The sequence below is a fragment of the Lathyrus oleraceus genome, chromosome 1 (assembly GCF_024323335.1).
Source record: "Lathyrus oleraceus cultivar Zhongwan6 chromosome 1, CAAS_Psat_ZW6_1.0, whole genome shotgun sequence".
NCBI lineage: Eukaryota > Viridiplantae > Streptophyta > Magnoliopsida > Fabales > Fabaceae > Lathyrus > Lathyrus oleraceus.
Window position 1 is genome coordinate 426,287,776 of NC_066579.1, and position 25,541 is coordinate 426,313,316.

Sequence of the window (25,541 nt, forward strand, 5' to 3'; positions counted from 1 at the left end):
CTTGACAATTTCTGCACTCTTCCCCACAGCCCGGGAAATCTGTCCTTTCAAAAGTTGGTCTTTAACTACCGATAGCGAAGTCTTCACTTTAGCCACATCAGAAACCAAATTCAAAGTTTCCCCACTATCAACAACATTAATCCTCTGTCCGCCGTGAGCTGGCATCGGGTTTTGGATAACATTAGGCACCGGAGAAAAATTGATGGCCTGGGCATCTCTCAAATCTTGTACCTTTAGCTGGAGAGCCTTGCAATTATCTGTAGTATGGCCAGGTGCGTTGGAGTGAAAAGCACATCTGACATTGACATCATAACCTCTAGGCAGATTGTTGGGATCGACTGGTGGGGCCAGAGTTCTCAACGTAACCAGATTCAGGTCAATCAGCTTGGGAAGTAATACAGAATAAGGCATTGGGATTGGCTCAATGACCCGGTCCGCCTGCCTTGGACGTTGTTGATAGGGTCTCTGCTGACCCGAATTACCTCCTTGTTGTTGATTGTTGTACCTGGGTTGCTGTTGCGGATGATACTGCGGTTGAGGAACAGGTGTTGGAATAGTGACTGCGGCCACTTGATCTTGATAATAATTAGGGCGTCCTCTGCCCCTGCCTCTGCCGGCATATACAACACTCATCTCACCTTCTCTTCTTCGCTGACCGTTACCAGCAAACGGTTTCTTGGGAACTGATGAGTTGGAAGCATTGTTGTCTTGAATTCGGCCCATCTTCAACAGACTCTCGATCCTTTCTCCAGCAATTACTATCTCTGCAAAGCTGATTGACGGGCAAGCAGCCAATCTCTCGATATAATTGCCTTGAAGAGTGTTCATCAACATGTCCGCCATCTCCCTTTCAGACATAGGGGGTTTGACGGATGCATCAATCTGTCTCCAATGCTGAGCATATTCTCTAAAGGTTTCCTTGGCAGTCTGAGACATTCCTTGCAACAAGGTCCGATTTGGAGCCATGTCCAAGTTGTATTGATATTGCTTGACAAAAGCCTCTGCCAAGTCTTTCCAGCTCTTGATGGTAGTACGAGACAAATGAGAATACCATTCACGAGAAGCTCCAGTTAAACTGTCTTCAAAATAGTACATCCACAGCTTTTCATCTTCAGCATGAGCTCCCAACCTTCCCAGATAAGATTGGAGATGAGTGCGTGGGCAAGAAGCCCCGTTGTATTTCTCAAAAGTAGGGGGTTTGAACTTGTGAGGGATCCTTACTCCCTGAACCAGACCAAGATTGGTGACATCAAAACCTAAGGAATTTTGAGACTCCAAAGATTTGAGCTTCTCAGCAAGCTCATCCATACGGCGAGTGGTCTCGAGGGCCTCGTCGTGCAAAAAAAGTTGATCATACTGACAATCTTCAGTAACGGGGCGCCCGTTAATCTGAATCCCTTGATTCAGATTGTACCTTCCGCCAATACCATTCCCAACATTTCCCGTGTTGCCAACATTACCCGGGTTTCCATCAACATTTGCGTTACCCGCGTTTCTAGTGTTCACAGGGTTATCAGCGTTCCCAGGGTTCCCAGGGTTACCAGGGTTCCCAGGGTTACCAGGGTTCCCCTCAACACTTGGTATTTCCACCTCTGGATCGAGCCTCGGTTGCTCAACCAATTCCTTCAGCTTCGCCTGGCCTTCTTCATACCAGTCATCAATGTCATGAACTGATCCATCCTTTCACGCATATCAGCCAGTTCTTTCTGTATCTGGTCCATTGCTAGTCGTGGACGGTTTTCCTTTGTCGGGTACCTGTGAACTCGCTTGGGACCAATAACTGCCCGAAACAGGGAACAAACATTAGACACTGCGGTGACACCTGCAAAACAAACAAGGGTTAGTATGCATGGTATGCGATGCACTGCTTATTCAATTTTAAGGCCCCCCCTTAAAAAGGGAATACCCTGCAAATGAATAAGCATGAGATGTTGGATACAAATATGCGAATGATGTTATGCAATGCAATGGCATGTCAATCAGGATGGCTGGATCTGCTTGAACATCTGTCAGGTTGCACTGCCTAGAGAGAAATTAAGAGGATCAAGCAAAGCACACCAAACAAAGGTCATGGGATGGATCATGTTATCCTTAATATCAACCATCCATTTTTTGGTGGATTATGATTTACACCTTATCAACACCCAAGTTTCATTGATATTAAGGATACCTGAACGGATCAACCATGAATCAAGGGTTTGTTGCAAGTCACGAGCATGGAGTTTAGGTTAAGAACCACCCAAAGGGAGTGTACTAAGGTTTAAACCTGCCAAACATGTTCTACAAAAGGTTCCCATAGTCATAATCCCATCTTTCGGATATTATCAGAGGAACGACTACTCGTATTCCAAAAATATTCTCAAGAGAGACTCTTATGAGTGTAGTATCGCGTAACAATTGTAGATGACTAAAGTTGTATCTCCATATACCTCTAGGATTTTAATCCTTAGGTATATAACAAATTGAATACCCATGATACACACCTCGTCTTCTTCCGTATTATTTGTGCAGTTGAAGCATAGTCTTACTATGAAAGGAGTATGGCCATTCTATGGATAAATCAAGACAACCTCAATTCCATGCCCCGTGGTGTCGCAACCTGAAAAATGGAATGCGAAAAAAAACAACCGACGAAGAAAGACAGGAGAGTCGCCACCGTGCGTTATTTATCCCAAAGGAGGGAAAGGAAACGCTCGAAGTAAACCTGGAAAAAAGGAAAGGACAAGACAGGGTCTCGCAACCAAATCTTGGGTTCGGGAGTCGATTATGCGAAGGGAAGGTATTAGCACCCCTACGCATCCGTAGTACTCTACGGGATCCACTTTTGTAGTTCTTATCTAAAGGGTGTGGGTTTATCTAATGTGTTATTTACTAAAAAAAAGGGGTCAAAAGAAAATGACTCGCACGGATGTCGCATCCACTGCATACGTATCTCATCTGAATATGAGAATCAGAGTCTTCGTAGCTTGGCTACCTAGGGGTTAAGGGTAATTGTGCTCGCTAAGACATCACGTCTTATGCCTACGTATCTCATCTGGAATGAGAATCAGAGCAAACCGTAGTTCGGCTAACTACGGGGTTATGGATTGGGTTTTGGACGAACGACGTTACTGCGCAATCTACCGGATGCTCGACCTTTGGAGACTTACTCGCCTGTAGTAGAAGGAGTTAACGTGTTCTTAGGAGAAGAAAAATCAATGAGTTGGTAGGGTTAGGGATGCTCATGCAAAAAGGCAGTCCTTGACGAAGGAACCTGTAAAAAATAAACACACAAAAACATTGCCTCCTATCGAGGTCTTCCAGCTAGGAAAGCAGTAAAATGCGGGAAAAATGTAAAAGTACCACGCGGATAAAGATCCGAAGTAACAACAATTAGAGGAATGGGAAACCCAGGGATCCTTCCAAGCTAAACACCATCAAAGAAAGTGAGTCAGTACAGGTAATCGGAATGAAACCTCCAGGCGGTATCCCACAAATAAAGTGGAACATCAGGCAAACCATCTCTACAAGAGTCATATGAGCCCTCACAAAACAAAACTCAACAAACAGGTTAGAGAAACAAAATAGGGTAATCAAGAGTTGCCCCTAAATCAAAATGTAACCACATGAATCATGCCCTTTCAATTCACAAAAAGCTCACAAAAAGCAACCAAGGGTAGGAGGCCTAAACCTCTTGTCAAACACATGCATCAAAAGGGTATCAAATTCACCCATAATACCTCATACATTTAGAGCATTCGAATTAAAGGCATAAAGATGATGGATATAGGGCAAACCTGATTGGAGAGATCGGTTGAAATCAAATGGTACGGTTGGATTTGCAAACCAATGTTAGGGTTTGCTTGAGCTGAAAGTGTGTGAGTCAGAATGAACCTTTCAGAGTTGCGTGGAGGTTGCTGCAGATTAATTCTCACTCTCTCTGTCAAGGTTTCTCTTCAGGTTTTGTCCAGTGTTTTGTTCCAAGGAAACCTCAGAGTGTTTTGCTTCTCTTCCTTTTTCTGTCTGTTCTCCCTCTTTTATAACCTGATTTTCATGGCTTTGTGGGCTCAAATGAGAGAGGTCCAAATCCAAGATTTTTTCTTTTATTTATTTATTCATTTAATTAAATAATTTTTTTTTTAATTTTTTTTTTAACTTTTTTTTTCGAAACGCGTGGGCTTCGCCTAGCGAGCATGACAGTTCATGAACAAACCTTTGCTCCTTCAAGATTAACGTTTTGACTGACGAATAGACCCATGTTGGAAGTAACTCAAGTCTTTCCCTTGTGTTGACTTATCATCTAAATAGAACCCACAAAGTGTCCTGAATGATGTTCAAGCTTCTTGGAGCTAATCCCGATTGACATGATGAAATGCAATGTATCTAATGTTAAATGACCTAAAAATGAATGCGTGAATAAGGAGGGCAAATTTTGGGGTGTTACACGTGGCATTTGATGCACCATCGAACACAAGTCTCCATCGAGCTTTCGATTCGCTTTCTTTGTTGCCACTTACAACCTCCTTATTATGCAGAACCATAATGTCTTCATCAGGAAAATCAAATTGTATCGACTGATAATCCTTTACTGGTCGGTGGGCAAGATATTCTGATAATACATTTCCTTTTATCGCCTTTTGGGTAACATACTAGTTGTTGTATTCAGATAATAGCATCTGCCAACGGTAAATCCTTCTAGTGAGAGCCAATTTCTCGAAGATGTATTTGATGGGATCCATCTTTAATATCAACCACGTGGTATGAGTCAACATGTATTGTCTTAGGTGTCGGGCGACCCATGCTAATGCACAACAAGTTTTCTCTAGTAAGGAACACATGGATTCATGATTGGTGAATTTCTTACTCAAGTAGTAGATAACATGTTCCTTTTTACCGGTTTCATCTTGTTGCCCCAACACACATTCCATCAAACCATCAAGCATTGTTAGGTACATAATAAGTGGTTTCCATGGAACTAGAGGTACTAAGATATATGGCTCTTGCAAGTATTCCTTGATTCTATTGAAGGCCTTTTGGAAACCCTCATTCCATTCAATAGTTGATCCTTTTTGAGTAACTTGAATATTGATTCACAAGTGGCCGTAAGGTGCGAGATGAACCTATCAATGTTGTTTAATTTCCCTAAGAAACCACTAACTTCTTTTTTCGTTTTCGGAACTAGCATATCTTGGATGGATTTTACTTTGTCAGGATCAACTTTAATTCCTCTTTGGATGACTATAAACCCCAACAGTTTCCCTGACCTAACTCCAAAAGTGCACTTTTCAGGATTCAGACGTAACTTGAATTTCCTCAAACAATCAAACAACTTATGTAAGTTGACTACGTGGTCCTCCTCAATTTGTGACTTGGTAATCATATCATCGACGTAGACCTCTATCTCTTTATGAGTCGTATCGTGAAAGAGAGTCATCATTGCATGTTGGTATGTTTCCCCAACATTTTCAATCCGAAAGGAATTACCTTGTAACAGAAGGTGCCCCAAGGGGTGATAAGTGTGGTTTTCTCCATGTCTGTGGGAGCCATCTTTATCTGGTTATAACCGGTGAATCCGTTCATAAATGAGATAACCTAAAATTAAGCGGTGTTATCTACCAACACATCAATGTGGCGTAGAGGAAAATCGTCTTGAGGACTGGCTCTATCAAATCTCGGTAGTCCACACACATTCTAACTTTATCATCTTTCTTCGGGACTGGCACAATGTTAGTAATCCACCATGGATATTTTGCAACGACTAAGAATCCTATGTCAAACTGCTTTCTAACTTCCTCTCTAATCTTCAGGGACATGTCGAGTCTAGTCCTTCTCAATTTTTGCTTTACTAGAGGCCACTCTGGTTTGAGAGGTAGCTTCTGTACGACGATGCTCGTGTCTAGTCCTGACATATCTTGGTATGACCAAGCAAACACGTTTGTGTACTCATTTAGGAGTTTGACTAATCTTTTCTTGATTTCCTCATTTAAGGAAGCTCTGAACTTAACCTCTTTCTTATTTTCTTCAGTTCCCGGATTGATCACATTCACTGGTTCCTGATGAGATTGAATTACTTTATCCTCTTGTTTCAACATTCTGGCTAACTCTTCAGAAAGCTCATAATCGTCTTCATCACCTTCTTCCGCTTGGTTAATCGGGAATTCGAAGTTTTAAGAGACTGTAGTAGTGTTGTTTTCAATAGGTTCATTTATTAAACTGGATGCAGAGGATTTTTATTTATTATTATTTTGAGAATGAAGTGGTAGGAATAAGAGTGTATGAAAGAATATTTCCATCTTTGAAAAACTTGAAATGAAAGAAAATGGAGCTCAATCAAAAATAAAATACAATTTTATTGATAAATAAGTCATTGAAACAAAAGGGGCCCCTATAAAGCTTATACATTTTCCTTGGGCAGAGCAAAGGACTTATTATAATTTTATTTAGAAAACAGTAAATAACTTTTAACTAGAAATCATCTCAAGAATCTCGACGAACTTCCAATTATTGAGAGTAGCATCTGGTAAGCAGTGACACACCAAGTTGAGCATCTCTTCACTTTCTTCTTCAACTGCAACCACATGATCTTCATTTATGTACCCATCACTATGGAAAGTTTCTTGGAGGGTGCAAACCTTCTTCTGATTGGTCTTGTGAACCACTTTATTAACTGGTTTATAACCTAGTCTGAACCAATCCTTCTTCTCAGGTATCTCCAACAGCTTACCCCGACCCGATGTAACTCCGCTCTTAATTAGATATGAAACTTTCCCTCATGAAGAGACTGACTTCTCACTCTTCAGAGCGCCTTGTTTCCTACTGACCGCCATAATTTCTAAGGCATGGAAAGGTATCTCCAAAGTTTCTCCCCCCGCTTCAATATATCTAAATGACGAGAGGTGGCTGATAAACATGTCCTCTTCACCCTCGACAATTATCAATTTATCACCTACTATGAATTTCAGCATCTGGTGAAGTGTGGAAGTGACGACCCCTACAACATGGATCCAAGGTCGTCCCAGAAGACAATTATAACATGGGTTGATGTCTATCAATTGGAAGGTTGTCATAAATGTATGTGGCCCAACCATTATTGGTAGACCGACTTCCCTAATTACCATTCTTTTTGAACCGTCGAAAGCTTTGACGACCAATGTGCTAGTCTTCATGAAAGTTCTCACATCGTTCAGCTTCACAAGAGTGTTTTTAGGCATGACATTCAGAGATGAGCCCGTTTCCACCAATACTCTTGAGAGGATAATATCATGGCACTTGGCCGATATATGTAGGGCCTTATTATGGGTCTGCCCTTATGGAGGTTATTCGTCACTACTGAACCCTAAGCAACTGCTATAAGTAATGTTGGATATTATCCATAAAATTAATCCACTATTATGTCCTTGGTGACATGTACCTCGTTCAGGATCTTTAATAGAGCCCCTCTATGAGCTTCAGAGCTTAATAATAAAGACAATATAAAGATTTTAGAAGGTGCCTGTTTTAATTGATCCACCACCTTATAGTCACTCTTTTTCATAAGTCTCAAGAATTCCTCCGCCACTTCTTGAGGCGCAATCTTCTTGGAGGGTCATTCTTTTAAACTCATGGCCTCTTTTCCCTTTGAACTCTCGGGGATGTTCTTTTTTGGTGGTTGTTTGAGGGCGAACACCCTTCCACTACGAGTCATGCCTCTGATACCAACTATATTAATAACTGTTGGTTCTAGAACTAGTGGTTTCTCTCCCACACACAATGTCGTGTTATAGTTCCATGGTACTGATTTAATGCTTTCAAATGGGAATGGTGCAGGAACATGGAAGACGATGGGGTATGCCAATGACATTGGTATTTGAACAGGTCTTTGAATTGGAATCTAAAAAGTTATCGGAACAGGTATCTGAATCGATGTCTAAACCTCTCTTCTTTGATAAGGGATCTCAATGGGTATATGTCCCTGGGGTTCTATGGCTGAAATTTCCTCCACTTTCTTCGAGTATCCGATTTGAACAAAACCCTGGTCCATCATCTACTGAAGACACATTTTCATTTTCTCACATTTGTCCGAATTAACAAGAAAAACTTTACAATCTGCGTGTAACTCTTGAAGACATGAGAGACGTCTTGCTCCAAAACGGTATGACCTATTTTCTAAAAAAAAGACACATCTTTTTCTTCAATATCGTATTCTTCTTCAAATATTTGTCCATCTGAAACAAACTTAAATAGGCCAATCTAGCTCAAATTCAAGCCAGAATGAAAAAAGTGCATCCACTCCTTTTTCTTATCAATGACACTTTCAACACATGAATCATCTATATCAACTTTAAATTAAGCATTGACAATGGCATCAACATCAATGGTCTTTTTTAAGGAAAGGATCTCTGCCATCGCCTCCTTCAACTCTTTATCTTGTTGCAGAAACGCCTCTTCTTTGTCCATCTTTTACGCCTTCAGCTTCTATAGAGAGTGTTGAGCCTCTTGATGATCTTTCTCCAAGGAAGCAAGCTTTATGTTGGCCGAGTCCAACAAAGCCTTATTCTGGTAAAAAGTTTCTTTCAACTTCATCAACTCGATCTTGAGTGTCAAACATCACCTGATCCATGAGGGCGCTCCTCAGATGGTAGGTCTCAACCATGTTTAGAAAAACCTTCACACCTATTTTCTTGGCCATCAAAATATCATTGATAAAGTTGAGGTGATTATGTAAGAAGGTCACACTGTTAAAATCTCTATCACACACACACACACAGAGAGAGAGAGAGAGAGAGAGAGAGAGAGAGAGAGAGAGAGAGAGAGAGAGAGAGAGAGAGAGAGAGAGAGAGAGAGAGAGAGAGAGAGAGAGAGAGAGAGAACAACCTTGATTGCAAAAGAAATTGGAGAGGATACTCCCTAGGGAAGCGAGACCACACCATTCCCCTGAGACGCTTCATCATCCAAATCTTTGGAGGCAATCTCCTTTAGATCAATGTGAGTTTTCCCTTTGGAAATTTTATACTTTTTAGCATGGGTTAAGACTAGGTATATACAATATAAGTTAACATTACGATTATAAATAAGGTCGAATGGATGCTGCGAACTTCCTCCATCAGTTTTCCTTTCTTCCCAACCCAAATTATCAAGCCGGAAGGGACGCTCTTTTGGATGGAGATCCCCACATCATTACACTTGGCTTTCTTCCTCTCTAGCAAATGCTTTTTCCCCTTGAAACTGTCAAAGGAGTCTTGCTCTCAACAAAAAAAAAACTTTAATTAAAATAAAAACTTAGATAAACATATGCATGATTGACACTTACATAAATATCCACCGAGTTCTTTGTCATCCCTTCATGATCCATCAACTCCCTCACATTAAAAACACGAAAATCTCCTAAGAAGTTGACAACATCTTTGCTGGTCTCACTTAGCTAGTCATAGTTAAAGTTGTTTATCGGCACATGGTTACTCGTCCTATATAGAAGGAATTTCTACTCACCGGTCTCCTTAAAGATGACAATCGAACATTCCTTGCTACCTTGTACTCGTACAAACATGTCCTTCCAATTCTTATAGTTTGAGGTGTACGAAGTGAGCATACCATTATTGGCGACAAAGTTTATAGATACCCTATCCACCCTTGTCGGTGCCTTTGGTAGAATAGAAAGAAAAGAAAAATGCATGTTGTTGGCGTGATCACCAAACCCATACACACAATCTTAAACCCTGTAATGAAGGCCCAATTTTTTCGAATAAAGTTGAGAAGGTGAAATATTTGTTGATCGCATGACCTTAGACTTAAACACATTGAATGGGATCCCCACTCCGATATCATAAATCACACTTGTGTACATATCATCGTCAGATTGGTCATCTCTCTCTTAGTATATGGCTCAAATATGACGTCATCTTTCTCTCCAATAGTAGAAACAAATAGACTTTTACAAAATGATGCCACATTGGTCGCACAATTCAAAACATAATCGATGCTATCAACTGCACCACTGAAGAGATTAATGTACGTATTCGCCATCAATGGTCCCACTAGTATTGGGAAAGAAGAGGATAAAATAGGGTCAATATCACTACTCTAGTCAAAATCAAAGTTACTAGAACTATTGTCGTAGCTCTTAAACATTCATAATTACACGTGTTTCTAATCAACCCTCCCATTACATCGCCTTGAACTCACTAAATATCGATTCCATATTCGACACCGCTCCTAATGCATTATATGCTCTATTGGATCACCATTTTCATCACACTCTCTAATAAACACCACCACCTATTAGTGTACAAAGGAAATAAATAAAGGAGCATAACTCAATACATGTGATGAATGTTCTCTTGAGGTGATGTTAAAAGAAAGAACCTGTAAGAAGAAAAAGAGACCCTTAATGCAAATAGGAAGAATGTTGAAGGAAATACTGAAAATGGAAAGGATGAGGGTCATATATTTAAAGAGATAATTGCCTCATAGACTAAGTGGGCGTCTATAGGGTTATAGGTATCATTACTGTTATAGAACACCAAGACCCTTATCATGAGCATGCAAATAGAAAAATGACCCAAATTGTTTAGTGTTTCTTAAAACAATTTTATTCATTTCACCATATTAAATGTACTGTTAATCCAAATGTTTAAGAGTTGCTCTTATGCGAGTCACCGCATAATTCTCACAAAACATCACGACCAAAGATAAAAAATGGCTATGCATTTCAATAAACACTCAAAATGGCATCACCTTCGAACACACCTTAATCACTTCGTCCTTCCAGGCCTCGTGCTTGGGGGACTTTGGATCAAATTATGCTAGCTTAATCATTTCTCCCTTTTATGCCTCATGTTTAGCGGATTGTGATCCAAAATTTCCCACCTTAATCACTTCGCCTTCACAAGTCTTGGCTTGAGGGACTATGGACTATAATATCTTTGGTAAGACTCAAAGAGTTCGACCCATCAACTCCTTGAATCTTAAAAGACTATTTATGTGATAAAAGACAGGATCACATGGAGTGCACTTGACCAACCTTGCCCCACCTCCTTCCGTGCTATACCTCGTGGAAGAATGTGTTAAACCATATGTTCATTAGGTCCAACAAAACTCTCCTAATCAATAATAGAAATACTCGCTAAATCCTGCATTAAAATGATAACTCACTCTTATCATTCTACAAAATAAGTCAAAACCGAAAGACATATAACATAGTTTGTAGGTGTTAAACCATCTCCAGAGACTCCCTTGATGGACAATCATGTCCATAAATATCCAACAAGACAGTTGGGTTAAGATTCATTCACTTTACACATATGATCATCCAAAAATCCTCTTGTGCTCCATAAGACAATTAAGGTCAATACTATTATTATCATGCAAGTACAAATACAAATATATTAAAACAAATTAATACGTATGAAAATTTAGAAAGAATCATGTAAAAAAAGTCCTATTACATATAATTCACATAAGATTCAAATATTTTAATAATCATTTTCTCTCTTCACCCGTTTTAAATTATCCTCAATTTCATTTTTTATTTGGGCAGGTGTGTGGTCAAAATTGTATGATCATTGCTTTCAACGAAATAAAATTGCATGATAATCTAAAACTAACACATCATTACTCCACAATTCGTTTTTAACCATTCACATCTTTCAATGTCATCACAAATAGTGTTACCAAGCTTCATCCATTTTTCTTGCCAAACCCCCCAAAACACTTTACTCTTCAAACACAAACACCGTTCTACACAATTCTCCACTTGCAAAATTTCTCCTTTATCATCCTCTTTCTCTTCCATGGCTACCAATTTAAATGCTTCACAATTGGATTCTTCTTCTTCTCTTTCAATTGGACAAACTGATCTTTTAATAGTTGGTCCTGGTGTTCTTGGTCGTTTAGTGGCCCATCAATGGCGTCAGGTACTCTTGATTAACTACTCTGTTGATTTGATTTTTCACTGTTTTGATTTTCGTTAAAGCATGGAACTCTAGGTTGCACGCGTTCGGTACGGATAAGTACCTCACGGAATATGGCATTTTTTGAAAAAAGTTAAGGTACACATGTTTTCTAAAGGACTGGTTTTGCCTAAAAGAATTATCTTGTAAAATAACACATCTAAATATTTTATTTTTCAAAAAGAGTGAAGATTGGCTCAACAACATCAAAAATCACATTTGAAAAGTGTTAATAATTCGTAGAATTAAAGGGTGAAATCTAAATGTGACTCAATAACAAAAAAAATTACACTTGAAAAATCTTAATAATTCACTATAAAGCATGTCTCGGTATGTGATATTTGTTCAGACAATTTACTTTTTTTAAAAATGATTACTAGTGTAGTCGTATCAGCGTCTGAGTCAATTGTGCTTCATAGATAATTCATAGAATTAAAGGTTGAAAGCTAAATGTTGTAGAGTGATCCAGAGTAAAAGACTATAGGAAATTGACTTTTTACTTCTTCTCTTTAAAATAAATTAAAAAACATAAATTAACCTACTAAAAAACTCGAAAATTTTCTGATTGAAGAAAAAAAATTGCATTTTTTGGGTTCAAGTACCAATGGTAATGGTATACCAACTCACGTAACAAACATAAAAAAAAAGAGTAGGTGTGGATTCGATACGTACCATGCGAGTACCGTAGATATACCAGTACCAGCTACGTACCCGGTACTTTTCCTAAAACAGTGTACTCTGCTTCAGATATGGAATTTGAATGCTGTGTTTTTTGTTGATGCAGGAATATAAGGGTTGTCAAGTTTTTGGACAAACTATAACCACTGATCATCATGAGGAGTTGATTCAATTGGGCATAAGTCCCTCTTTGAATTGGACTAAATTTCAACACAAGTTTCCCTATGTGATTTTTTGTGCTCCTCCTTATCAATCCTCGGATTACCACGGTGATCTTAAGTGAGTAATCTTGGTCTCAGTTAGTCATTAATCCCGTAATTTGTACTAGTATTTTGTAAGAGTTATACTAAACATTGTCAGTTTCAAATCATATGAAATACCAAACACTCTTTGTTGGGAATGGGGTCGAATCTATTTTTCTGTTCTTAGACATAGAGAAAAGCTTAAATTTACCTTTGAAAAAAGTAAAACTTAATCAGTTTTCAAGTTGTATCTTTCGTCTGAACTTATGTGTTGTGGACTGTCAACCACTCAGGCAGGCTGCATCATGCTGGAACGGTGAAGGTTCCTTTCTGTATACATCAAGTTCTGCTCCATATGATTGTAACGACAATGGTTTATGTGATGAGGTAGGTCTTGAGAAGTTTCTCAACTGTTCTCTCTCTCAGTCTCAAATCTCTCTCTCTCTTTATCCAAATATTAGTTTTAGTTTGTTTCAAATGGCTTACTTTGTGGCATTAGGAATCACTTATTTTCTTCATCATATTCAGTTTATAACAATGTAGAACTGATATGGATCTGTTAACTTGTCTTCTTCATGAGATTTTATTTACTTCTATGCAGGACACTCCGGTTGTGCCGATTGGGAGGAGTCTAAGGACCGATGTCCTTTTAAACGCTGAAAGCATCGTGCTCGAGTTTGGCGGTTCAGTTGTTAGACTATCTGGACTTTATATATCCTTTTCAAAACCTCAATTTTCTTCGATTTCAAAGGTCCATTATTCTCGTGATTGGTTATTTCTTTTATGTTTATAGTGGATGCCAACCTTGACTTTTAAAACAAAGAAGGTAAAGGTGCGCATGCTTATTATTTAGAGAAGGGGATTGTTGAATCTCGACCCGACCACGTCTTGAATCTCATACATTATGAGGTTCGAACTTCCCAAAATTTTATTTTCTTATCTAGGTTCTTGTCATTTAGTATTTGATAATATGAGAATCTGAATATTTTGCTTAACGCTCCTGTTTCATACCAGGATGCAGCTTCGCTCTCAGTTGCAATCTTGAAGAAACATTTTCGTGGAAAGATTTTCTTAGGCTGTGATAATCATCCTTTATCCAGGTTAGATGCTTTGCATTATTTATGTACTCATGTTGAGTGAAGATCTACTTACTCGAAGATTAAGCCATCTTGATGTGTGTCTGGTTTTATGATGGAACTATATCAATTTTGTCTATGTCAAATGCGTTTTCTTAATAATAAATACACATGTTTTGTTAGATTTTAACTCTAAAAATGGGTATAACTAGAAATAGTAGGTTTTTTATTAGATTGAAAAGTTTACGTAAAACTTGCTTTCAAAGTAAATACTCATAAACATGAAGTACCAACATAATCAACTTAGTTGTTGGATTTATTGAATTCGTATTGTTCACGAGAATGATTAAATAGAGAAAACATACTTGTGAAGCAAGTTGATCCTTCTTTTCCTTTTTATTTTCTTTTTAAATAAAGAAAACTTATTTTTTCTCCTTTTAACATTTTGGCAGGCAAGAATTGATGGATCTAGTCGAAAAAAGTGGAAAATTTAGTAAAAAGTTCGAGAAATTCACAGGTGCGCATACTAATTTGATTTGTAGATATCAAATTTGAGAATGAAAACTAAGAACAATTAATAAAACATAATAACCTGTACTATGATGCCGTCCCTAACTGTGAAAGCAACACACGGCTTTGTAATTTTTCGTGTGCAGGAACCAATGATCCTCTTGGTAAGAGATTAAACAACTCAAAAACGCGGCAGGAAGTAGGGTGGGAGCCCAAGTATTCTAGCTTTGGTCATTTTCTCGAGACCTTATGATCAACTTCTGAGTGTATCTTTTGAGTTTGAAATCAAATCAATATTTTCACCATGTTGATATTGTATATAGAACATTATCATTCATTTCTTAAATATGTGTTTTCTCTGCTCTTCTACTTGGAGTTACAGTTCAAATTTACTTTTAAGGTGAACACTGAGCATTGATAAGTCATAATACTACAGAAGGACATGTGTGAATCATTTTGATTAAGCATACTCATGAAATAGTATCATTGCATTTTCCATATGTATTTTTTCTGGATATTTCTCTTTTGCCTAAATGATTTATCTTTGTTACTGGAAAAATATGCACTATATGGTATTAATCAATGGCAAACTAACCTTACAATCCTTCTCCCTATTCTTTTGGCTTTTGCCAGAAGCAAAGCAGCTGGAAATTCTGAAACTATATCATGTGATATTGCCTAAAAGACATGTGATGCGAGGCTACACTAAGAAACTTTTCCGTTTACTTTTCAAATGATTAATTTTGTGAAAATGAACATTTTTTCATGGAACAGAAGAGGATAGTATCTCAATTTGTATCTGTCAATGAGGATCTCTGTAGGGGTTATTTGTGCGGAGGTCCGAAGTTGGAGATTTTTTTTTCCATGAAGACGAGGACGAAGGGAAAAGTGCTCCCGATTACAGTTCGGGGTGAGCATCGGGGAAGTACCATCTGCTCCACGGATCTCCGACCCCAATCATATTATTTAAGTTTTATATATAATATATAATTATATAATTTTGCATATTTTTGTTTATAAAAATAATAATTAATATATTAGAAAATAAAGAGTTATTAGTGATTCATTTTATTTTTTTGTTTCATTATATAATGTATTGTTTCACTACTCAAGTATTCAATTTTAAAAAAATGCATCATTTACCTACATTGTACACACTATTTCCTCTTTTTCTTTTCTCAATTCTCTTTGTCTTCTCCATTCTTCATCTCCATGATGTTGTCGTCATCATCACAATAACCACTATTCTTTGTTCACTGTATTTATGGTAATTACTCTTCAATTTCTATATATTTCAATTAGTAACCTATTTTTCATTCTTTTAGTAATTAATGGTTATATTTTCGTAACTGCAAATGTTTTTTTTGCATTTATTTTGTTATTGATACAATATGTGTTTTTATTTTATTTAAAAAAAATGCAAAATATATTTTTTTTAAAAGGAAAAAACGACGAAATACTAATGTCATACTTTTGATCAAAAAAATATAATTTTTTTTAAGACCCGATCTTCGATTCTTCGCGAGGATTTGTGGGGATGAAGATGGAGAAAAATATTCCCCGTGGTTGGGAATGGGGATGGGGAAAACATTTAGGGGCGGAGCGGAGAGCGGGGAAGCATCCTCCACATATTCCCTGCCCCGTTGACATCCTTAGAAGAGGGTCTAAAGACCAAAAAAAACTAAGACAATCTAACCAGTTTAAGTAAAAAGTATCAAACATATTATCAACTAAGATGACCATTAGATCATTCAACATGAGAAAAATGATCAACTCATTGTGGTGCATAGTAAAGCTATAGCTGATCAATCAATTTGCTTATTGTGTATAGTAAGGTTATAGTTGATTAATCAATTTGCACAACGATCCCCTTTTCGTTAAATATGGTCGAATTTGATATGTGACTTCCTTCGAGCCATCCTCATGATTCTTCAGACTAAGGTTGGAAAATTATTGCTGTTTCATGCCTCTTGGTTGATCATATCTATCAGGACTTTAGAGTCGCTCTTAACTTTCATATTTGTAATTCTTTCTTGCCAAACTAGCTCAATCCCATGAAACATTACCCACATTTTCGTCATAAGGGTATCACACAAACTGATTTTCCGTGTATAACCCTTTAACCAATTTCCACTAGAGTCCCTAAACAGACCTCCGCATCCAGCAATGGATGTAGTCTTCTTATATGTACCATCACGATTGATCCTAACCCAATTTCTTTCTAGGCGATACCATTGAACATGTTTGCTTTCTATTTTAGATTGTCGGCTTTTGTTTTGTACACAATTATCATTCTTTATTTCCTTGAGCACATGCATAATTGTTTATTTTTGCACACGATTATCATTCTTTATTTCCTTGACCATATGCATTATTGTTTATGTAGGGTTACTCGATCTTTGAAAGTCGTCTTCAAAAATTGCTTTATTCTTCCACTTTCATAAATACTAGTTAGAGATCATAAATATTAATCTCCATTGTTCTATATGTGAGTCTACAATGTTGCCTTTAAGATTGTAGGAGATTCACTCCCCGCAAGAAAATGAGTATAACCAAGTTATTTTATTAGTTGGAACAAGTATAATTGAAATTTGTGTTGCGTAAAAGCAATCTTGAAACACACAAACTAATCTCACAGTTTTGGAGCAACTCAACTTCCACATAATGTTTTTCACCTGGTGGTATCCAGAATCGTGCCGGCTTGAGTTACGTTGAAAAAAAGAGGTTGCTCAGTTGTATCCCATTGATCAATCCATAAATTAACCCTCTTCTATCCCTATGCTTCCATGTAATATTTTTCTTAAACTTGTCTCGCGCCTTTGCCAACGATTTCCATAACGAGGAATCATATGGTTTGCTATTACCATTCTCCTAAACATTTTGCTTTTTGCCATATTTATTGATGAGAACCTGACACCACAAATAATTAGGATTAGTCAATAAATTCCAAAGAATTTTGAAAAGAAAAGTATCATTCAAAAATTGAGTGTCTTTTTGATTGTAAGCCCTCATGGTCCTTAAACATACAACAATCTCTCGACTTATTAGATATGCCTTGCGAGTTTTCTTAGTGTCACTCCATATCCCTTATCGTATATGCAGTATGTGAAAAGAATCACCTTTAAACAATATTAAATATCAAACCATATTATATAAATTTTGCTATGGGTATTCGCGGTGTGGTTTTAAAGCTAAAAGTCATTCAAATCGCAAGTTAAAAAACATGCAGTTTGGTTTGTTTCAGTTGGCTTTGAGAAAAAACAAAATTGAACCAAACAAAACCAACACGGTTTGGGTTGGTTCTATTTTTTACAAGATTTTTATTGAGTCATACGTACACATAAGGGACAACATAACTTTGTGTTTAGTCATTCATACATTATAAAATAACAACAAAACTCATCATATTTAGACAATAACTTCTTATCTAATATACAAAAATTAGATTAGACAAAAGTAAAATAAAAAACATAAAATAGTAGCATAAAACAATATCAAAAACAACATAATAAAACAGAAAAAATAGAGGAGATGAGAGATTAGAGAAGATGAAAAAAGAAGAATAGAAGAGATGAGAAATTAGAGAAGATGAAAAAAAAAGAACAGAAGAGATGAGAGATTAGAGAATAAGAGATCCATTAAAAACGTAACTGGAAGAGAGAAGTGTAGCATAAATACAAGAATATGAAAAAGAAAGAACGCAAGAGATCAGAGATTAGAGAAGAAGAGGCGATATATTCATGTCAAAGAGATTAAAAAAGGGTGAAACTGAGACCCTAAGAGTAAGGAGGAGAAAATCGTTCGCAATCGTAAGACTAATGCATAATAGGTTTGAGTTTCGGTTGGATGTGGATTAAGTGAGGTTTGGGTTGCAACATAATGCGATTTAGTTTGGTTTGGTTTGGTTAAGTTTGCAAAATACAAACTGTAAAACGAAACGAACCGCACGATTTTGTTAAAAAAATGGCCCAAACACATCTGAACCAAATGCGATTTTTTTTAATAATTTTTTATTTTGTTCAGTTTGATTAACAGATTTTGTTGGATCGATTCAGTTTTAAACACCCCTATAATTTTGCATTGATGTTTTTTCATTCAGATATTAAACATATGATAACATGTGTGTGTAAAAAAGAAATACTTTTAATTCATATAAAATTTGTAGGTTAATTTTAGTTCTTTGATATATATATATATATATATATATATATATATATATATATATATATATATATATATATATATATATATATATATATATATATATATATATATATATATATATATATATATATATATATATATATATATATAAATTTAGGACATTACTTTTGGCATATTTACTAGTGCTCACATATCCTTGTAAAAAAATAAAAAATGTCTCTATACTTTAAAAATGCATTTTCAGACGCACTCCATCCATATTTCATTTATTTGTAAGTGAACCACACTCTTGTTTTTCCAAAAATTAATATGAAGATGCATCTCTATAACTAATACAAAAATTTACCTCTCCAAACGAGGTTTGAGTCAAATACGTGCTAACCCTCCCTCTTCTCATTTCCAACAAAACATATCAAATCACAATTATTTCTCAAAGTTCTCTAATACCCCTAGTGTTTGATAAATCCAAGTGATTTTTCTACTCCATTAAATCCAAATGATTTATCTATTACTTCTCAATATCCATTCAATCCAAGTGCTTCAAGTTCAACTACACATTTGATAAGTTTTTTCATTTTTCATTTTTTTTAATTTATATTCTCTTCATGCATTACGAAATAGGTATATTATGTTTGTTTAAGAAACATTATTATATACGTAGTTACACCCATTGTTAGGTAGTTTATTGAGTCATGTGTTTTGTGCCATTTCTGTTTTCACTGTTTTACGCCATTTTTGTGTTTTCTGTGTTTTCGGAAACTACAAAAGTGCACTTCTGTATTTTGTATGAATTTGATTTTCTAGAAATACAAAAGTGCATTTCTGTATTTTTGTCTGCAGTGTTTGATTTTGTTGTCTTTCAACTTGGTTTAATTGTTGTTCCTGGTTTGACTATTTTGTCTAATTTATTTATAGGTAACATGGTTGACAATCAAGAACCATTGAGGCATAATAGAGTATCCCATCATGTATATGCTCGTAGAGAGAGAGAGCTTGACCCTCACAACCACTGGTTGGTTCTGTTTCATTTCATGTAGAAACGTCCACTTCTAGAGTTCAGATGTCTCCGATTTCGTCTTTTCAAAGGCAAGTGTCACTTGTTACTGCCCCGAAAGCCTCATCAGTTCATGTTGATGCACCTGCTGTCGCCTTGACTATTCTTGACGTTATTCCTCTAACACGTTATTACTTCCTCTCTATCCAAACCATGATGCTAGTCTTATGTAGGAATGAGAGGTAAAATTTATCTGTATTTATTCTTTGAAAAACATGTCTTATAATATTCAAAGACGATGATGTATTTTCTTTTTTGCAGTATCGTGATTCTTTAAAATGCACCAACCATGGTATGAAGATTGCAAGACAGCAACAATCTGACGATCAATGGTTTCATGATGTGGTGCAACTCTATGAGATGCAATATTTATGCATGACCGATTATATTGTTATTAACCATTATATGTTGTCAGTTTTTGTTGAGAGGTGGCACTCAGAGACATCATCTTTTAATCTTCTACATGGTGAGATGTCCATCACACTAGATGGTGTGTCATTCCTACTATATCATTTGATTAGATGACGATTATTAGACCACTTCAATATGACCATACCTAATACATTAGAGATGATGTTGATCTATTTGGAAGTTGATCTAGAGGATACTCTATAAGAGCTGAAAGACACTATAGGATATCATGCTAGATTTTTATTCATAAACAAGCTGTTAAATGTGTAAAACTAATTTTGACATTTTTGATTCCTCCTAGGAAAAATTATTTATAATTTTCAAAATTAATTATATTTGAAGTTAGAATACAATTTGAATCTAAATGGATTTTCACATTGAAATTTACGATTCAAATCATTTTTACAATTTAAAAAAAATATAAAACACTTTACTTTTAACTTAATTTTACTCAAATTTTATTTTATAAAATTAATTTATTCAAAATTAATTTTCTTTGTATAATATATATATATATATATATATATATATATATATATATATATATATATATATATATATATATATATTGAAAAAAAATCGATATTTTGCAATATAACAATAACTCCTTCCCCTTCTTAATACTGAGGTTTCTATACTTGAAAACAAAAATCTGGGGTGTATCACGCAAATAATCGGTCCGGTACTCGATGCAGTTTTTCCACCCGGGAATATGCCTTATATTTACAACGTTCTGATAGTTCAAGGTCGATATACGGTTGACAAACAAATTCACGTAACTTGTGAAGTACAACAATTATTAGGAAATAATCGAATTAGAGCTGTAACTATGAGTGCTACATATGGTCTAAAGAGAGGATCGATTATTTTTCTCTTGATATATCACTAAGATATAATATAGAAGATAAAAATCTATCGAACTTATTTAAATGAGTAATTTAATCTAAATTTATAATAACAAATTTAAATATATAAAAAGTTAGTGTAGATCAATAAATATAAATATTAAAAAATTAATAAATTTAGTAAAAACAGATAGAGATTATGCAACCCCACTTCCTTTCATCAGCACCATCCATTTGGATTCATCTTCAACACACTTATCATTTCCACTCTCACCCTTCTTCTCAATCTAACTCAACCATTTCCCTTCAATCACAAAGACAACCTTTGCACACAACTTGTTAAGAATCAAGAGACAAAAATGTCCCTTTGTTATTCTTCCAATTTCATCACACTCCCATTACCCAAACACCAAACCCTTTCATTCAACCTCTCTTCACACTCTTCTCACTTCATCAACCTATTCCAGGTAAGTTCAACTCCTCTATCATCATTCTCTAGAAAATCTCATGAACCCATTAAGTATACCAAAGAAAAATCGAAACTTTATGCTTCTCTTTCACCATCTCCACCAGTTGAAACCACCCCATCAACATTTAGAACCAAGAGTCCAAAAGATGTTAATGTATTGGTTGTAGGTTCAACTGGGTATATAGGAAAATTTGTGGTGAAAGAATTGGTTAAAAGAGGCTTTAATGTTACTTCAATTGCTAGAGAAAAGAGTGGAACTAAAGGAAGCGTTGATAAAGAAACAACATTGAGTGAATTAAGAGGTGCTAATGTATGTTTCTCTGATGTTACCAATTTGGATAGTTTTAATGAGTCTTTGAACAACCTAGGTGTTTCTTTTGATGTTGTTGTGTCGTGTCTTGCAAGTAGAAATGGCGGGGTTAAGGATTCGTGGAAGATTGATTATGAAGCAACTAAGAATAGTCTTGTAGCTGGTAGGAAACTTGGTGCTTCTCATTTTGTTTTGCTTTCTGCAATATGTGTGCAGAAGCCTCTTCTCGAGTTTCAGCGTGCGAAGCTGAAACTCGAGGATGAGTTGGTGAAAGAAGCAGAAAAGGACGATAGGTTTAGTTATAGTATAGTGAGGCCGACAGCGTTTTTCAAGAGTTTAGGTGGTCAGGTTGATTTGGTGAAAGATGGGAAGCCTTATGTGATGTTTGGTGATGGAAAGTTGTGTGCTTGTAAACCGATAAGTGAGCAAGATTTAGCTTCTTTTATTGTTGATTGTGTAATGAGTGAAGATAAAGTTAACAAGATTTTACCTATTGGAGGACCGGGGAAGGCATTGACTCCATTGGAACAAGGGGAGATTTTGTTTAAGCTTTTAGGGAAGGAGCCTAAGTTCTTGAAAGTTCCGATAGGGATAATGGATTTCGCGATTGGTGTTCTTGATTTTTTGGTTAAGGTGTTTCCTTCGTTGGAAGATGCTGCTGAGTTTGGGAAAATTGGAAGGTACTATGCAGCTGAAAGTATGTTGATTCTGGACCCTGAGACCGGCGAGTACAGCGACGAGAAGACGCCGAGCTATGGGAATGATACATTGGAAGAGTTTTTTGGTAGGGTGCTCAGGGAAGGGATGGCAGGTCAAGAGCTAGGTGAGCAAAATATATTTTAAGATGGTTTTATGTAGCAAATTTTGTTTTTGTATAAATGTATGTATTCAACTATAGTCACTTTAACATTTACATGTTCAAGCATTGTTGAGAAAAACAAAATCAAGTATCTGGATTTGCATTGTTGATGATTCATTCTTCAATTGCATGGATTTGCTCCACTGCATTGCATGATGTATACTACTATTGCATAATGTATACTGTATATTTAATGACTTTTCTTTCTGATATAGATAACTGAATTAAATTTAAAAGATTATGGACCTAGTTATGTATCTCATGTGCCACTTAGTTAGTTTTATTTTGTTCAATTTTGTATGGTGTGGATGGTACTAGTTCACATGTTAAATTCGACCAAAAATAGGTATTTGAGATAATGTTTAAATGATGGTGATGGTGTATGAGAAGGTAAATGTTCTTTTCTCTTTAAAATTTGTTAGGAACACAAGGTATATATATCTTCCTCGTGTATTCAAGTTAATTAATACAGGTAAGAATGTACATTTTACCTTAAGTAAATTAAAGAATGGAAATGGAACATACACAAGACATATAACAGTTGATAAAATCGAATATTTGAATATTTCCTTTATAATATTTGTGAACTAATGAAATAAAGATAGGAGAAAGTAGGATGATATCTCTTAGATTTTTCAGAAAAGTGGTGTATCTTTACATGAATAAAAAATGAGATATTTATACTACTAGAAGTACAATTACTACATAAATGTAATAATTTATATTATTATTATTATTATTATTATTTTAAGTTGATATTGTAAATAGAACATTATTATTAGAAGTTGACATTATGATAGATAATTTACATTACTATTTTAAGTTAACATTTTAGATAGATATTTCAAAATAATAGTAAGACATAGGTTTCATCTAATTCTAGAATAATTAGGATTTTCTAATTTGTTATAACACGCCCCCTTTGAAATATATGTGATGGTGCTCCATTAAAGTCTTGTCGAGAAGAATCTTATGAGAACATATGTTGTCTCGTTAAAAATCTTATTAAAAAAAATTCATTGAAATAAACACCTTAATAAGGGGAAAATAGTACAACATTATGTTCCCCCTCAACCAAACACATATAGTTCTTCTTCAAAGATTTCGAAGGTGATGCATTTCAATGATTTGTACATGCTTTTTGAAAACTGATGTAGGGAGTGTCATTGTGAAGAGATCTGCTACATTATCACTCGGACGGATATATTGAACATCAACTTCTTTGTTTCTTTTGAGTTCTTGTGTGAATGAGAAGAATTTTCTAGGGATATGCTTGGTTCTATCACTTTTGATGTAACTTTCTTTCATATGGGTAACACATGCATCAGTGTCTTTTTACAAAATTGTTTGATTCTTATCCAAGACGCTCTTTGGAATGTTGAGTCACCGATCTTAATCATATACACTCTTTACTTGCTTCATGAAAGACAATTAATTCAGCATGATTTGAAGAAGTTGCTACAAGTGTTTGCTTTTGAGATCTCCATGATATTGTAGTGTCACCATATTAAACACATATCCATTTTGTGATTTAGAATGATGTGGATCTGACAAATATCTTGCATCTACATAATCAAATAAAACTGATTTTGTATTGTTAGAATAAAACAAACCAAGATTAGATGTACCTCGTAGATATCGAAATATATCTTTTTTTTTTCATTTCCAATTTTTGGTGTAGGACATGAACTGAATCTTGCTAGTAAATTCACTACAAAAACTATATCAGGTCTTGTACAGTTAGCAAGATACATGAGTGTCCCAATAAAATTTAGATATGGTACTTCAGAGGTAAGATCTTCTTCATTATGTTTCTTAGGTCTAAATGAATTATTTTCAATATTAAGTGTTATACCAATCATTGGAGTACTGAAAGGATTTGCGTTGTCCATGTAAAACATTTTCAACACCCTTTATGTATAATTTGATTGATGTGCCAATATATCATTTTTAGTATACTCAATTTGTAAATCAAGATAGAATTTGGTTTTTCTCAAATCTTTCATTTCAAATTCCTTCTTTTAGTAATCTCTTGCTTCCTTAATTTCTCTATTAGTTCCAATGATATTTAAATCATCAATATATACAATAATTATTACAATACAAGATATTATTTTTATTTATCTATAAATACACAAGGAAAAATAAGATTATTCTCACAACCTTCTTGCATCTGGATTGTTTTAACCCATACAATGACCTTTGTAACTTAATTGCATACATTTTTCTAGATTTTGATGTCTCAAGCATCTTAAATCCTTCTTGGATTTTCATGTATATATTAATGTCAAAGGATCCATACAAATAAATAGTAACAACATTCATAAGATATATATCAAGATTTTTAAATACTAAATATCAAGATTTTTAAATACTAAATAACGAAAAGTAATGACATCCATAACAGGAGAATATGTTATCTGATAATCAATTTCTGATCTTTGGTAAAAATCCTGTGCAACAAGACGAGATTTGTATTTGACAATATCGTTTTTTTCTCATTTCATTTTCTTATAGAGACCCACTTATACCAACCAGTTTCACACCTTTAGGTATTTTCACACCAGGGCCAAATACTTTTCAATTTTTAGAAGAGTTTAACTCAGTATTTATTGCATCCTTCCAATTTTTTCAATCATGTATATTTTGACAATCATTCACATTTCTAGGTTCAGGATCATCATTTTCATTCATAATTGCCCATGTAATGACGAGTGAAAATATTTCATCTATATTTGTATCTTCTTGGTTCCCCAAATTTCCCGTATTAACATACTTGATTGAAATCTCGAGATCATTTTAATTTTTAGTTTCATTATAAATGATCACATTATCATTTTATTGTGCTTCTTCGAGTGTACTTTTTCAATCATTGATTTATTGTTATCTAGTGTCTTCTCAATATCACTTTCAATCATATTTACCTTTTCTATTTATTTTCTTTTTCGGAGATTTTTGTCTTTGGATCCCACTGGTCGAACACACTTCAAGTGTGTCTTAGATGTTCCTTATACATC

General features: G+C 35.4%; 2 protein-coding genes across 2 annotated transcripts; both read left to right on the plus strand.

The window, feature by feature from the left end:
* Positions 1-11,493: 11,493 nt before the first annotated feature.
* LOC127079212 (uncharacterized) lies at positions 11,494-14,912 on the plus strand. Its single transcript, XM_051019627.1, has 8 exons — positions 11,494-11,870; positions 12,691-12,863; positions 13,120-13,213; positions 13,428-13,538; positions 13,646-13,735; positions 13,841-13,926; positions 14,355-14,419; positions 14,559-14,912. The coding sequence occupies exons 1-8, from the start codon at positions 11,607-11,609 to the stop codon at positions 14,663-14,665; spliced, it is 990 nt and encodes a 329-aa protein (XP_050875584.1). The 5' UTR covers positions 11,494-11,606; the 3' UTR covers positions 14,666-14,912.
* A 6,178-nt stretch (positions 14,913-21,090) lies between these two features.
* LOC127079223 (divinyl chlorophyllide a 8-vinyl-reductase, chloroplastic) lies at positions 21,091-22,721 on the plus strand. Its single transcript, XM_051019636.1, has one exon. The coding sequence runs from the start codon at positions 21,246-21,248 to the stop codon at positions 22,506-22,508; it is 1,263 nt and encodes a 420-aa protein (XP_050875593.1). The 5' UTR covers positions 21,091-21,245; the 3' UTR covers positions 22,509-22,721.
* Positions 22,722-25,541: the final 2,820 nt, after the last annotated feature.

Coding starts and splice junctions, on each gene's coding strand:
- LOC127079212 (XM_051019627.1), top strand. CDS start 11,607: ATGTCATCACAAATAGTGTTACCAAGCTTCATCCATTTTTCTTGCCAA. Junction 13,214..13,427: donor ACAATGGTTTATGTGATGAG/GTAGGTCTTGAG, acceptor ACTTCTATGCAG/GACACTCCGGTTGTGCCGAT. Junction 14,420..14,558: donor AAAGTTCGAGAAATTCACAG/GTGCGCATACTA, acceptor TTTCGTGTGCAG/GAACCAATGATCCTCTTGGT.
- LOC127079223 (XM_051019636.1), top strand. CDS start 21,246: ATGTCCCTTTGTTATTCTTCCAATTTCATCACACTCCCATTACCCAAA.